The sequence below is a fragment of the Gymnodraco acuticeps genome, unplaced genomic scaffold, assembly GCF_902827175.1.
Source record: "Gymnodraco acuticeps unplaced genomic scaffold, fGymAcu1.1, whole genome shotgun sequence".
Classification (NCBI taxonomy): domain Eukaryota; kingdom Metazoa; phylum Chordata; class Actinopteri; order Perciformes; family Bathydraconidae; genus Gymnodraco; species Gymnodraco acuticeps.
In genome coordinates, this window is record NW_022990865.1 from 824,597 (window position 1) to 838,139 (window position 13,543).

Here is a 13,543-nt window from a genome sequence, read left to right on the forward strand (position 1 = left end):
TTGCCTTCATTCGTCATCATAGAGAAAACAATGACTCACATGTCTCTGCCAGAAGCCTTCAAGATGGTGCCTTTGATTGGGTCCACAACCAAGATAGTGGACTGCTGAATAGGACCCACGGACCTCTGCTGGTATCTAGCCTGGCTGTTAAAAGAGCTGGAACAAACGGTTTTGTGTTTCTAAGCAGACCAGTAGCAAAGGCAATTTGTGAACCAATTAATGTATAATTGCTATGACAGTGTGTTATTCAACATTAAAGGTCACCTATTATGCAAAATGCACTTTTTGATGTCTTTTATACATAAATATGTGTCCCTGGTGTGTAAGGAGACTCACAAAATGTCAGAAAATAAAACCCTCTCTCTTTTCCTCCTTACCTAAATCTCTTAAAACGGGGTTACAACGGAGCTGATCCATATTTGTTGAGAACTTGACATCATTACTAAAACGTGGGCTGGCTTTACATTGCCTCATACAGCAGAAATAATGCTTGATTTGGTTTGGAACATAATATGCCGTTTAATCAGGGCAGCGTTTAGCTGAGTTTCTGCTGGTAGACAGCCTTCTCCTCACAGAGCTCACTGCTTGCATGTGGATGCTCCAAAGGGGCGTGGCCAGCAGCAGCTTGGTTACATTTAAAGGGCCAGACCCAGAATCAGCACTTTAGTAACAGGGCTTAAATGGAGGGTTATGAGGGATGCTACAATGGGTGATCTGTTTGGTATTTTGAGAAAAACACTTCAGAGACATGTTTTGTATAGATATGGCCCTATAATATATTGCTCAAATATAGCATAATAGGTAACCTTTAAGATCTTCTTATGGTAATTTTTGTCTACAGTATAGGTCCTGGCAAGACTGGCAGTCACTCTCTAAAAGCACATTTTGAGGTACCTTTGCCCTACATTGGCTACAGGCCTTAACATGGGGGAAATGTGGGATATAATACAAAGCAGATCTGTCTGCCTGTGATGTCCATTGATGGAAAGCTGAACATGGTGGTGGTAGTGAGCTCTCTCTCTCTAATTATAAACATTGAGGTATGAGGTTTAGGACTGACAAAAGTCATCTATGAACAGAAAAATATGTATATCAAAAAATGAAAGTGACTTACTCTGCCCCCCAGTGATGGTCTCCTCTGTGGAAAATCACCAGGTTAGAATCTGAGTCGAGGGCCAGTCCTGACACCTGACCCACCTGCAGAGAATCCAGGGGCCAGCCTCCCACCTGCTCCAAGTGGTAGTCTATAACGCACGCATGCACATGCACACGCACACACACACACACACACAACACACACACACACACACAACACACACACACACACACACACACACACACACCACACACACACACACACACACACACACACACACACACACACACACACACACACACACACACACACACACACACACACACACACACACATCTCTTTCAAACCTGTCTGCCTGATATACCTCCAGTTTGGAACAAAAAAATGATCCTGCAGATTTGTATGTAATCTGTTTTTAAACACTTTTAAAATCACCTTCAGAACACAGCAAGACACAATGCAACTTTTCACAGACCAAGTACTACTGTATGTACTACAGTCTTTTAAAGTAGCTGTGATAAAATATCTTCCTAAAAAGCATTGGGTTGTTTTATCAGCTTTCACATCTGGAAAGCTCCAGATGTGATATCAGGAAGTGAGGGTACTTATACAGTTAGGATAAGGCTGCTGAAATGATATGCAGGCAAAACTTGTCACAGTTAGTTCAATTTGCTAACAAAACCCTGAATTAATATTTCTGCCTTGTTAATGCACATTAGCTATAACATATGGAGTGTGGAGGAGGAGTGGCTGACTCTCAGCCGGAGGAAGTTAGCTGTACTGTAGTCTGGTGGTCCGACCAGAAGTAAACAGGGTCCCAAGACTTTACCTGTAGTGGGACCTGTTTGTTAGTATCCTTCTCTCTTGCTCTTCACAGGCACCTTGTCTCACTGATACCATGCATACACATTGTATCATACAATGAACAGGTTTATAGATGCAAGGACAGGAGACCATTTGTTGACATGATTTATGTAGGGCACAGCAACATGATACATTTAAAATAAAACATGAACCTGCACGTCATTTTGCAGGATTTCCAGCTTTAGTGGTGTTAATAAAGGTCGGCAAACACAACTTTCACGTTCATAAATATCTGACATTGCCTCAAGGAGTTAAATATCACTTCCTGTGTCAACTTTCCGGCTAAAGATAATGTACAACTTATACATTATGCTGCTGTTTATTAAGTGTAGATGACACATTGTACATTTCATGTAAAGCTACTGTAATCATGTCTTCCCCACCATGGCAAAAGGTTTCTTTGACAAAAAAAGGTTGGCAGTTTAGGATCGTACAGGTATTGGGTTAAGCAAATCACACTCTTAAGATACAACAAGTTAAGAGATTGCACATGTAAAAAAAGAGGGTTCACAACTATATGTTGGATGCACATGCAAATATGTCTTGCTTTAGGAAAATACATTTACAAATAATGAAGTATTTATCCGAAGGAAAAACTGAAAAAGTGTACTTTGTGTGTATTATGCTTTAAGGATACTGAACCGAACACAGAAATAAAGGGGTATGATCTAAGCATCATTGACAACTATTACATAATATTGAGAACCCACCTTCAGCTAGAAGCTTGCTTCTTTGTGGCTTGGCCATGGCCTCAAGCTGATGCAATTTGTGGACTCTGTCCCTCACCAAAACAGGATCCTCCCTGGTGTGGAAGGCTATTTGCAATAAGTTATTAAACTGAGCCACAGAGTCAGGCTGGGGTCTTTCCATCTTGCTGGGGTTATACTTATGACTGTGAACTACCCCCTTGCTCTGGCCTAGCAGCTTTGACAAAAGAGAATAGAGGTCACCTGCACAGACAGACAGAGAAAAATAGGAAGGAAAGGAGTGCAAATAAAGAACAAAGATACTGAAGGCTAAAGGCAAAGTCTTGCTCTACAGGGCAGATATACCAAAGGGCACAGTCTAAGTATAGAAGTGTTTTGTAGACACTTCCTGGGAGAAAACTGTCTTGAGCTTAGAAATATGGAAGGACTAGAGAAGAGTTAAGGACCCGGCACACCAAGATGGTATTGGGATGTTGGTAAGCATATGTTGCCTTAGTTTTGCCCTAGTGTCCCACATCGTTGGTAATAGCCAATGGCCCTTTCTGGGAGGTTTTTCAGGCGGATCCCTTCAGAGAAGGAAAAACCACTCTGTCCATCTTAAGTGAATCAGTGCAGGAGGTTAGAAAAGTTAGCAAATTACTAAAGTCAAGAGGGCAAAAACGGACTTTTTTCATTTTTCATCTGATCGGATCAATTCAATACATGCATATTTTGACAATGACATGGGTATCTGGTATAAAGCCAAGTTGTGAGCATACGTTTTTTTATCCCTTTTTTACATTTGCTACATTGGCAATGTACCAATTGTGAGGGATTAATTTTGTCTTTACTTAAGATATTTGACCTTTCGGCCTGTTGACATTTACGACAAAGCCGAAGTCTGTTATCTGTCTTAAGGAATGGGAAGTGTCAGCTATTGCTGCCATTATCAGTTTTATGACCGGTCAACTCTCGGGCACAAGAGCCATAGAGTCAGATAAAGTGATTCAGTGCCTCCAGGTGTTCACAGATACCTTCCCCCAATATGTGGGTTGACTCTCTGTAAACTGGTTAAATGGTCTACCAAGATGCGAGGCTGACCAGATTTGACATGGCAAACCACCCGTGCAGTCAGAACCTTTGACTGTGTGACTTGTGATGTGAATTTCTCCGGCCGATGCTTGTATTAAATCCCAGTGTTTGACATCAGAACTCCTGCTCGTCCCGTGTCTCCTTCATGAGTCGGTGACTCCCAATGCATTGCTACACAGAAGTTTCCTCCACAAATTGGCGTTGTCGGCAGGATACCAACATATCTTCAGAGACTGGTAAGTGTAATTTCAAATCCACATTTGGACATTGCCTTACCAGAATCTGTGATTGACGGTATCCTAAAATTATCTGTGAAGCTGAGTGGCTGTATTTCGTTTTGGTTAATGAACATTTGGGGATCAATAAACCCAGGGAATCAGTGTCTGGGGACTCAGTCCTGGCTGATTTCCTCTGTGTGTGCTGCTCGGGACGGAAGTGCCATACAAGCACGCACAGCTCATGTTCAGAGTGACCTTCAAGAAAGGTATCAGTAAAGTGGAACTTCTGTTTAAAAGCAATGTAAAGATTTGTATTGAACAAATCGCCGAATTCTGGGGGTTTCAGCGGCCAACACAGCAGTTAAAAATAAGCAGCCGGAGATATTTCCCTCCATTGCCTCTGCGAGCAGGGCTGCAGAAGCAGCCCTGCCCGTGTTTGGGTGGCTGCAGCCGTGCAGCTGAGAGGAAGAAAGTCACAGCCTTTTTGTCTATAAGCTTTAACTCACACCACCGCCATCTCTATTAAAAACGAGATGGTCTAAAAACACTCGTTGTCTGTGACCATCTTCTGCATTGCTGGTAAGGCTGGGGCAGCGCGAGGTTGTGGTGGTTGCATTCTCCAGCCACCTTCCTTGTGTGTGTGTGTGTTCCCTTTCCCTGTCTGTGTGGGCGTGGTGCCTGTCACTCCTGGCTCCCGGCTCAAATCTCCACCAGCTGCAAACAGTTGAGCACTCTCCTCTGCGACACACCTGATTCCCATCAGCCATTACGGATGGTATATCAGCGGAAGCTCCACAACCTGTCAGCGCCAGATCGTTGTTAAACCCCAGTGGTAAAACTCTTAGCCTTCTCAGCCTTCTTAAAGTATAGTGACTATTTTCGCTACACCTGAATATATTCTTACCTGTTCTTCTTGTGCTCCAGGATTACGCTTCAGTGGATTACGTTCCAGTGGATTAAAACTCCGGAGGATACTCTTCAGTGGATTACGCTCCAGTGGATACTGTCCAGCCGGATTATCTCCTCCAAATAAAACCTTTGTAACACACTGCCGTGTCCTGCATTTGGGTTCTCTCAGATAACCGTAACAGAACGATCTGGCCAGTATGGACCCAGCGGACACCGGCTACCAGGCCAAAACTACGGACGAACTCTGCCAAGCCCTGGCCAGTCAAGGCACTCTCGTGGGGCATCATGATGCAGTTCTCCGTGAGGCATTGGAGACTCTCCGGAACCTCTCCGTTAATGTGCAAAGGATCGGCACGCAGGTAGAACTGCTCACTTCACAGGCTTTTCCTCCGCAGCACGCTGCACAGCAGACAGCCCCTCCCCCCCCCTCCTGCCGCACTCCTCCATCAGCTACGAGAGGCTGTCATTCCCACACCTGAACGATACGCTGGAGATTTGGGTAATTGTAGAGCCTTTTTGTTCCAGTGTACGTTAGTTTTTGAGCAGCAGCCTAGTACTTATCACACAGATGGGGCTAGGGTAGCATATGTAATGAGCCTGTTGAGGGGGAGGGCTTTAGATTGGGCTACAGCTGTTAGGGAGAGCCAGCCACACATTTGCTGGTCATATGATACTTTCATTTCCGAAATGAAAAAAGTTTTTGATCACCCGGTACGGGGGAGGGATGCTGCTAGGCGCCTTCTTTCTCTCCGGCAGGGCTCCCGTAGTGTAGCCGAATTTTCAGTGGAGTTTAGAACAGTGGCTTCCGACTCACGCTGGAATAATGAGTCACTACAGGATGCTTTTCTTCAGGGGCTGAACGAAGCAATTAAAGACGAGCTAGCGGCTAGGGATGATCCAGGTAGCTTGGATAATTTAATTGCCACAGCCATTAAGATTGATAATCGCCTCAGAGAGAGACGTAGGGATAGGACTAGCCGTCACTCCAATCCCAGTGACTTCTCACTTGATCCCCAAATTGGAACTGCCACTACCCCTATTCCCCGATCTTTCCCGACTCCTTACTCAGCCTCATCCCATGGAGAGGAGCCCATGCAAGTGGGAAGGGCCCGCCTCCCACCATCTGAGCTTGCTAGAAGGATCCATGCTGGGGAATGTGTTTATTGCAGCCAAACCAGTCATCTCGTTTCCTCCTGTCCTAGTCTGCCAAAAGGTCAGGCTCGTCAGTAGCTGTGGGGATTCTGGCGAGCCCTTCCTCCTCTCTCAACCCCCGACCCAGAACACAGCTAGAAGCCATGCTTTGCTGCAACCAACAGTCCCTACCCCTGCTCGCCTTAGTGGACTCGGGGGCGGATGAGAATTTTTTGGACATTGACATTGCAGCTCAGGCAGGAATTTCCTGCGAAGTGTTAGATTCACCTCTTAGTGCTAATGCTCTAAATGGAAAATTCCTGGCCCAAGTCACTCACCGCACCAAGCCAGTAAACCTCATTCTGTCTGGAAACCATCGTGAGTTTATTCAGTTTCACCTAATTTCCTCACCTCAGGCCCCCATAGTGTTGGGCCATCCCTGGTTAAGAACTCACAACCCCCAGATTGATTGGGTAACTGGCAAAATCATTAGTTGGAGTTCTTTTTGCTTATCCTCATGCCTGCAGTCTGCCCTACCGCCAGCAGAGGCCGCCTCTCCACCACTCAAGATCGAGCCGCCTGACCTGTCATCTGTTCCCACTGAATATCATAACCTAGGAGAGGTGTTCAGTAAACAGCGAGCTCTTTCTCTTCCTCCTCATCGACCCTAAGACTGTCCCATTGACCTCCTTCCCGGGGCCCCTCTGCCTTCCTCACGTCTGTTCAACCTATCTCGCCCTGAGAGAAAATCCATGGAAAATTACATCCATGACTCCCTGGCTGCTGGTGTCATTCGGCCATCCTCCTCCCCGGTCGGTGCTGGGTTTTTCTTCGTCTCCAAGAAGGACCGCTCACTGCGGACCTGCATTGATTACAGGGGTCTCAATGCCATTACTGTAAAAAACAAATACCCACTACCCCTCATTAACTCCGCCTTTGAACCCCTCCAGGAAGCCACCATTTTTTCCAAACTGGACCTCCGCAATGCCTACCACCTCGTCAGAATCCGAGAAGGGGACGAGTGGAAGACGGCCTTTAACACACCACTCGGTCACTTCGAGTATCTGGTGATGCCTTTTGGACTGACGAATGCCCCTGCAGTCTTTCAGTCAATGGTGAACGATGTGCTCCGTGACCTCCTCAACCGGTCAGTCTTTGTCTACCTGGATGACATCCTCATATTCTCTTGTAACAAGGAGGAGCACATTATCCATGTCAGGCAGGTGCTGCAGAGACTCCTGGAGAACAGACTCTTTGTAAAGGCGGAGAAATGCGAATTCCATGTCAACACAGTCTCATTCCTGGGCTACATCATTGAGGAAGGAAAGCTTAGGTCCGACCCTGAGAAGATCCAAGCGGTGGTGGGGTGGCCAAACCAACCTCAGTCAAACTGCTTCAACAGTTTATTGGTTTCGCCAATTTCTATCGGCGTTTCATCAGGGACTACAGCAGAGTGGCGGGTCCTTTAACCAGACTCACTTACCCCACAACTGGCTTTTCCTGGACCCCAGAGTGCGATGCAGCCTTTTCAGAGCTAAAGAGACTCTTCACCACTGCCCCTGTGCTCATCCACCCTGATTCCTCTCGCAAGTTCGTTGTGGAGGTCGATGCCTCCAACACCGGGGTAGGAGCAGTTATTTCCCAGCGCTCGGAACGAGACCAAAAATTGCATCCTTGTGCATTTTTCTCTCGCCGCCTCACCCCAGCTGAGAAGAACTATGACGTGGGTAACAGAGAGCTGCTGGCTGTCAAACTTGCCCTAGAGGAGTGGAGGCACTGGCTGGAGGGAGCTGAACTCCCTTTTATTGTATGGACGGACCACAAGAACCTGGCGTACATCCAATCTGCCAAGCGCCTTAACTCCCGTCAGGCTCGATGGGCCCTGTATTTCGGCCGCTTCTCATTCACCCTCACCTACCGTTCAGGGTCACGGAACCTCAAGCCTGACGCCCTCTCTCGCCAGTTCGCTTCCGATGGACCAGCTGCCAGTCCAGACACTATCCTGCCTGCCTCCTGCGTGGTGGGGGCTGTTACCTTGGAGATTGAGTCATTGGTCAGGGAGGCCCAGCGAGCGTAGCCTAGCCTAGGTAACAGCCCAGCTAATTGTCTTTTTGTGCCTACCCCCTCCAAGGTCCTGCAGTGGGCACACACCTCTCGTTTCTCATGTCATCCTGGTGTCCATCGCACACTGTTCATTCTCAAACAACGCTTCTGGTGGCCTTCCATGGCTCAAGACACCAGGGCCTTTGTTGCTGCCTGTACAGTGTGTGCCCGCGCCAAGTCCTCCCACCAGCCTCCCGCTGGCCTGCTTCGCCCACTGCCAGTACCTAGTCGCCCTTGGTCGCATGTGGCATTGGATTTTGTTACTGGACTTCCACTTTCACAAGGAAATACCATCATCCTAACTATTGTGGACAGATTCTCAAAGATGGTACACTTTGTGGCTCTTTCCAAACTTCCCACTGCCCGAGAGACTGCAGATCTGCTGGTCAACCATGTAGTTCGACTTCATGGGATCCCCACCGACATCGTCTCTGACCGGGGCCCCCAGTTCATTTCCCACATTTGGAAGGCCTTCTGTCAGGCTCTGGGAGCATCGGTGAGCCTGTCATCTGGCTATCATCCTCAGACGAACGGGCAAACAGAACGGGCCAACCAGGATCTGGGGTCGGCCCTTCGTTGTGTGGCTTTCAAGAACCCTTCGTCATGGGTCCCACATCTGCCATGGATCGAGTATGCCCACAACTCCCTGCCAAGTGCAGCCACAGGTATTTCACCTTTTCATTGTGCCATGGGTTTCCAACCACCTCTATTTCCAGCCCAGGAAGAGGAAGTTGCTGTTCCCTCCGTTCAGGCCCACCTTCGTCGTTGTCGTAAGGTGTGGAGGGACACCCGAGCAGCCCTGCTCCGCTCCGCTGCCCACAACCGCCTCATCGCAGACCGCCACAGGACCCAGGCCCCCAACTACTTACCAGGTCAGAGTGTTTGGCTTTCGTCCAAAGATCTCCCACTCAAGACAGAGTCAAATAAACTTACCCCACGGTATGTCGGCCCCTTCATCATCGACTCCATTATTAATCCATCTGCAGTCAAACTCAAACTTCCCTCACACATGAAGGTTCATCCAACATTTCATGTATCTCTGTTGAAACCTGTTGCCAGCAGTCCTTTGTCTCCTCCAGTGAGTGTTCCCCCACCCCCCCGCATCATCAATAATCATCCAACCTACACCGTCAGGTCGCCGTGGAAGGGGATTCCAATATCTGGTGGATTGGGAGGGCTATGGTTTAGAGGAGAGGTGTTGGGTTCCCCGGCGAGACATCGTGGGCGCATCTCTGATACGGGACTTCCACCGGGATAACCCTGGAAGACCTGGTAGACCTGGTAGACCGCCTGGAGGCGTCCCTTAAGGGGGGGGTACTGTGGTGGTTGCATTCTCCAGCCACCTTCCTTGTGTGTGTGTGTTTTCCCTTTCCCTGTCTGTGTGGGCGTGGTGCCTGTCACTCCTGGCTCCCGGCTCAAATCTCCACCAGCTGCAAACAGTTGAGCACTCTCCTCTGTGACACACCTGATTCCCATCAGCCATTACGGATGGTATATCAGCGGAGGCTCCACAACCTGTCAGCGCCAGATCGTTGTTAAACCCCAGTGGTAAAACTCTTAGCCTTCTCAGCCTTCTTAAAGTATAGTGACTATTTTCGCTACACCTGAATATATTCTTACCTGTTCTTCTTGTGCTCCAGGATTACGCTTCAGTGGATTACGTTCCAGTGGATTAAAACTCCGGAGGATACTCTTCAGTGGATTACGCTCCAGTGGATACTCTCCAGCCGGATTATCTCCTCCAAATAAAACCTTTGTAACACACTGCCGTGTCCTGCGTTTGGGTTCTCTCAGATAACCGTAACAGAGGTGCGTGCATCACCTGATGCGCCACAGCTCTCTACTCTGCTGGATGAACATTTCCTACGTTGCTTGGAAGCGTTCCCTACGTTGCTGGACCAGCTGGTGGCGGTCCGGGGTGCATACATAAAATTATAGGCTAATTGATCACGGGTGGGCAGTGGCAAGCAAGGTGTAGAACAAAACTGTGTTTCATCGTTGTGATGAACTCCATGGCTGGTGTATAGGCTGGTCGTGTAGGACTACAGTTAACTGTGCTGTTTTTGGAGAGAAAGGGTAGCGGAAAAAAAGTCTATGTTCTCCTGGTCGGGGGTTCATAGCGCCACTAGAATACAGTAGTGGTTGTCGCAAGAGGATAAGCTAGTTATCGCTTTTGGATGGTCTTCAGGCACGATCTTAGCACTTGTACAAGGGTGGATGCACGAGTCAAGGTGCTCCATTTCTATAATTCCCTACCCCCTCTGAAAACCTCCTAATTCGGACTAAATTGAGCTGAATGAACTTTGCTGTCACGCTGGTATTTATTGCGAGTTCATGTTTGTTTGTCCAAATTGCAATGTTGATTTTCTTGTACTAACCATACAAATGGGTAATCATGTGTCCACACCTGAGCCAGTTGTTAAAGCTAAAACACACACACACAATAAAGGACAGACCCAAGCTAGACCAGTGCACCCCCCACAATTCACAACTGACAACCAGAATTACACACACATGTTTTCCCCAAATATGCCGTCCGGGATAGTCGGCAGAGCTGTAGGCTGGAATCATGTGATGCCTTTTACAGTGCTGATGTGCAAATGTTCACAGCGGAACAATCAGAGAGGGACAACCCTGTTTGAATGGCACTTTTAACATGAGTGTGCTGCGGCAGGCGTTTCAAATTGTGGAGGATGAACCGAATCCCTCTTGGGACACAGTGTACATGAAATAATGTGTGAGAGCGTGGATGTCTGTGGGAGACAGAAAAGGATTTCATGAAAAAAAGAGTGAAAGTGGAGGTGACTGCGAGTGGGGCTCCAGTGAGCTCAGAACGATGATTGATAATGTTTCCAAATGTGTTGCGGGTTGTCACTTGCTTAGCTTAGAAGCTGCTTTTGACGTCAGAGCAGAGAACATGTCCAAAATAAAAGAGAGGCATGGCAAAGATGTAGCGGCCATAGCTAAAGCTGTAAGCGCCAGGGCAAAGCTCCCCTCCCGTCCCAAATGATTAGCATATTGGCAGACGCAGGGGTCCCACTGACACAGAGCATGATCAAAGAGCACACTGTAACTCTCTGCCCCAAAGTGATCCCCACCACAGACACAAATGAACCAAATCCTATTGCCAGAAACTCAGATAACGACTTGCTAATGACAGCTGCAGCTATCATAAACCACAGACAGGTAGAAGTACAGAGAAGGGGACAATAAATACTAGACGCACACGCAGAGAAGAACGCAGTTTTACACATGTCCTATCAAAAGAGCGACAGTGAGACTAGCGAAGGTGAGAATTCTGATTATTCAGGAGAGCCATCTCCAGCACGAAGCCCCCCTGCTCTGTTGGAGGAACTCAACGAAAAAAGGATCACAAGACAGGCGGCACATTCAGCGCTAGAGCGAGACACACATAGTGCAGCGCAGAAAGAAGCACTAATTTTACCGAAAATCCTGATAGGAGAAGTCCCGGTTTACAAACCATGGACTCCCTCAGAGGTTATCGATTTCACAAGACACGCTCCCAACCCCACTAAAAACCCAGATGAGTATCTATCATGGCTGACTAATGTGTGCATGGTGTACAACTGTTTAGTGCATGATGTTAAACAGCTGATCGTCCTCACATACAAGGCAGAATGGCCCACGTGCAAATATGAGTTTACGTTTCCAGTGTGCACAGACGCAGGAGATTGGCCCGTATCACAGTCCCTCACTCAGTGGCTAGACACTGACGCAGCCAAAGCTATCAAAGCATGTGCTAAAACCCACACTGATTGTTCCCAAGTGATGGCTTGCATCCAGGGCCCTACAGAAACAGTGCCAGAATGTATCCAGAGATTCATAACAGTGTGGGACAACAGTGCAGGCATTAACAGAGAGATCAATGATTTGTTTGCAGTACAGAGCTTATTGCATAACCTTATCCCAGAGACAGCTCACGCGTACATGTTAGCCACCCCTGATTGGCAGATAAAAATCTGGAAAGTTACTGTCGCCACCATGCGGGCCCTACACAGAAGCCAGATTTGTCTGGTCCTCCGAACTGCCCAGCTGCTGCAACAACTTCCTCAGAGCAGCACACAGGCTTATCAGGGTCAGAATAACTCACAGCAGATTCAGGGACAGAACCACACACCACAGTATCAGAACCAAGGACAGTCACAGGGTTATCAAAACAAAAACAGACAGCAGCAAAACAGAAACCCCCAAAAACAAATGCACTGCCACGTCTGCGGTTGCACAGATAATTGGGCAGCTAGATGTCCCAACAGGTGGGGAGCACAGCAGCACACACACAACTTGCCTGCTCTGCCCCCACCCCCGCTGCCCACACTGCTGCCTCCTCCAACTTCCCAAGCACCCCCACCTCTGTCCAACAGCCAGTTTCCACCCTATGACAGGCAAGCCCAGCAGGGGCAGTATGCCGCAGCACAGGATGGCTATAATCCAAAATAGGGAGGCCATGGAGGAACAGGATCAGCAACACAGAATGTCCCCATTCAAGCAGCAACTATTCGCCTTTCCAATAACCCCCGCGAAGATCCAATGATGCCGGTTGAGGTTAATGGCACAACTGTTGACATTTTGGTTGACAGTGGTGCCACATTATCAGCAGTACGATCAAAGGAGCAAGTGTGTAAAGCAACTAACAATTTTGTTACCACTGTAGGCGTTTCCGGCGTTCCAATGGCAGAGCCTATTTCAGAGAGAACTAATATTTCAGTTGATGGATCACAGGTGCAACACTCGTTCATTATCTCAGATGGCAGCCCAATTAACCTAATGGGCAGAGACCTACTGTGTAAGCTACAAGCAACCATACATTTCACACCAGACGGACTGTATCTGACAATTCCGGACAGCAGAGTATATCAGGCTGTTCAATTCATACACTCATCTCAAAACAATCTTTATTGTTGGTCATTTCCAGATTTCCAAATGCTTTCTATTTTCTCCACAGAGGGAATTCAAAACATTGCTAGCATTTCCCTCTCTGAAGAACCAGCACCTTACCGTGGTAGAGAGGTTTGTGTGCCCTGATGAACCTGGGGGCTGTGTTGTCTGGAACCTTGTGTTCCTGGTAGGGTCTCCCATGGCAAATTGGTCTCAGGCAAGGGGCCAGACTAAGATTGGTTCAAAAGACCTCATGAAAGAAAAACTAAGAAGTGAGGATACCCGGCCCGGAGGAAGCCCGGGGTCCCCTTCTGGAGCCAGGCCCAGAAGGAGGACTCGTCGGCGAGCGTCTGGTGGCCGGGCTTGCCACGGAGCCCGGCCGGGCCCAGCCCGAAAAGGCAACGTGGGCAACACCTCCGCTTCTCCGTCCCGCGGGCCCACCACCTACGGGAAACATCGATGGGGTCGGGTGCGCTGCCAGAAGGGTGGCAGTGAAAGCGGAGGGTCTCGACGGACCAGACCCGGGCGACAGAAGCTGGCTTTGGGGA

At 48.2% G+C, this 13,543-nt stretch overlaps 1 protein-coding gene and 1 long non-coding RNA gene across 9 annotated transcripts in view; one reads left to right on the forward strand and one right to left on the reverse strand.

The window, feature by feature from the left end:
- pam (peptidylglycine alpha-amidating monooxygenase) overlaps nt 1-13,543 on the reverse strand; it is a 208,794-nt gene that overhangs the window by 55,671 nt on the left and 139,580 nt on the right. For 7 of the 8 annotated variants that reach the window (XM_034233268.1, XM_034233271.1, XM_034233270.1 and 4 more), the window contains 3 exons: nt 2,671-2,910; nt 1,115-1,244; nt 40-156 (listed from right to left, as the gene is read on the reverse strand). In XM_034233268.1, the coding sequence (XP_034089159.1) occupies nt 40-156; nt 1,115-1,244; nt 2,671-2,910 (487 nt within the window). The remainder of the gene's footprint in view (nt 1-39; nt 157-1,114; nt 1,245-2,670; nt 2,911-13,543) is intronic. The other variant, XM_034233276.1, reaches the window with a different exon arrangement.
- On the forward strand, nt 9,509-9,864 carry LOC117557438. Its single transcript, XR_004570716.1, has 2 exons — nt 9,509-9,647; nt 9,740-9,864. It is a non-coding gene; the product is annotated as an uncharacterized LOC117557438 (long non-coding RNA).